This window comes from Cyprinodon variegatus, unplaced genomic scaffold, assembly GCF_000732505.1.
Source record: "Cyprinodon variegatus isolate N-32 unplaced genomic scaffold, C_variegatus-1.0 Scaffold1350, whole genome shotgun sequence".
Classification (NCBI taxonomy): domain Eukaryota; kingdom Metazoa; phylum Chordata; class Actinopteri; order Cyprinodontiformes; family Cyprinodontidae; genus Cyprinodon; species Cyprinodon variegatus.
In genome coordinates, this window is record NW_015151803.1 from 41,768 (window position 1) to 43,845 (window position 2,078).

The following is a 2,078-nucleotide window of genomic DNA, read 5'->3' on the forward strand; positions in this document are numbered from 1 at the left end:
GTAGAGCTGCAATCTGTAGAGCTACGGCCTGTAGAGCTACGGCCTGTAGAGCCACGCCCTGTAGAGCCACGCCCTGTAGAGCTACGCCCTGTAGAGCTGCAATCTGTAGAGCTACGGCCTGTAGAGCTACGGCCTGTAGAGCTACGCCCTGTAGAGCCACGCCCTGTAGAGCTACGGCCTGTAGAGCTACGCCCTGTAGAGCTACGGCCTGTAGAGCTACGCCCTGTAGAGCCACGCCCTGTAGAGCTACGGCCTGTAGAGCTACGGCCTGTAGAGCCATGCCCTGTAGAGCCACGGCCTGTAGAGCTACGCCCTGTAGAGCTACGGCCTGTAGAGCTACACCCTGTAGAGCTACACCCTGTAGAGCTATGGCCTGTAGAGCTACGGCCTGTAGAGCTACGCCCTGTAGAGCTACGCCCTGTAGAGCTACGGCCTGTAGAGCTACGGCCTGTAGAGCTACGGCCTGTAGACTGGCTGAAGATTGGAGCAGTCTAATCTGCGTCTGCAGCCTGGGAACTCAGAGAAAACCATGCAAGCTTAGTTCTTATCCAGCTTTTATTTGTGAAGCATGTTTTGAAGCAGTGACTTGTTGTTGTTGTTGATGATGATGATGTTGATGATGATGATGATGATGTTGATGATGATGATGATGATGATGATGATGATGATGATGATGATGATGTTGTTGTTGTTGTTGTTGTTGACTTTGGTAATTGTTTACTCCGCAGGGCGTTTTGCAATATGGACTGATGGAGAAGCAGGCAGCACAGTAAACCAGGCAGCACAGTCAAGATGAATGAGCTGTTTCCTGCAGCCTTCATATCGACGCCCAAACCTCTCGTCTTCTGAATCATTCGGCTCCACCTTCACTCTTGTGTGCATGTTTACAAGTGTGTCCACTAAAGAAATGTTTATTAAAACTGAAATAAACGTAGATGATTGAAAGAAATGCTGCGTTGTTTAAAGAGAACAGATCTGATGCAGTTAGATCAGTTTTCCATAAAGACTCTTCTTTGCTGTAATGTTTAGGTGTTAGAGCTCCGCTTGGTCTCTCCCCTCCTGCACCGCAGCGTCAGCTAATCTTAAATGTTCATTCAGCGAGCCCAGCTCCAGCTGGCTCCGCCCCCTGCTGTCGCTTAGTTCAACATAAGCCTCCTGGTACATTTTGTAGACCGCTTCTTTTTCCTGTAGCAAACACAAAATGTTCATACAAAAGTTTTAAATGAAAGTCCCTTATAAAAGCATTTAGTCATGCTACAACGTCACACTTTAACGAGTTTTATTAATTATGAAGTGGAAAGAAAAGGAGACGCATTTTACTGCATCTACGCCTGCAGGATGATATTCCTTTCATTTTTTGACATTATTCCAAAAAAAAGTTAAACAATCAACTGGAATTTATTTCCCAGTTTGAAGACGTTTCTCTTCCATCCAGGAAGATTTTTCAATCCAAAATGTCAGAAATGTCAGAAATAACCATTTCTGCCATTTTGAGAATGACTCTGACCTGGACGAACAGCATGTTTGACATTATTCTTGGGAAAAAACTTAAATTTTGTGGAAGTTATGTTTTTTTTATTTGGATTTAAATGTAGAGTTTGACAAAGTCATTCTAGCAAAAATGATAATTTGATCCATGTTATTCATTTATTGCATCTTTTAAAGGTTAAAGAAAAACCAGTTTGGCTGAAGGACTCCATACAGATAAATGCAAATCTTTTCATATTTTTACTTGTAAAAACTTGTTTTTATTCCACTTTAGAAGCTTTATTCTAATAATTAGTCACAAAGAATTGTAATAACGCGTTAAAGTTTGTTGTTTAAAGAAAAGGTTTTTCCAGGGATGCGTTCATCTACACTGTGTGCAGAATTATTAGGCAGGTTGTATTTTTGAGGATTATTTTTATTATTGGGCCACAATTCTGTTCTCAATCAACCCAAAGACTCCTTAATATAAGAGTTTCATATTTTTGGAAGTTGATGTGGTTTTTTTCTTAGATTTGGCAATTTAACGAGGATGTCTGTGAGGGCAGGCAACTATAAATGTGCAGAATTATTACACAACATAATAAAAAAAA

General features: G+C 41.6%; 1 protein-coding gene across 1 annotated transcript in view; it reads right to left on the reverse strand.

Annotated features, from left to right (window-relative positions):
• Window positions 1-704: 704 nt before the first annotated feature.
• Window positions 705-2,078, reverse strand: part of LOC107102969 (TRIO and F-actin-binding protein-like) — a 7,858-nt gene continuing 6,484 nt past the window's right edge. Inside the window, exon 7 of the mRNA XM_015402452.1 lies at window positions 705-1,185. Within this exon, the coding sequence (XP_015257938.1) occupies window positions 1,033-1,185 (153 nt within the window). The 3' untranslated portion in view covers window positions 705-1,032. The remainder of the gene's footprint in view (window positions 1,186-2,078) is intronic.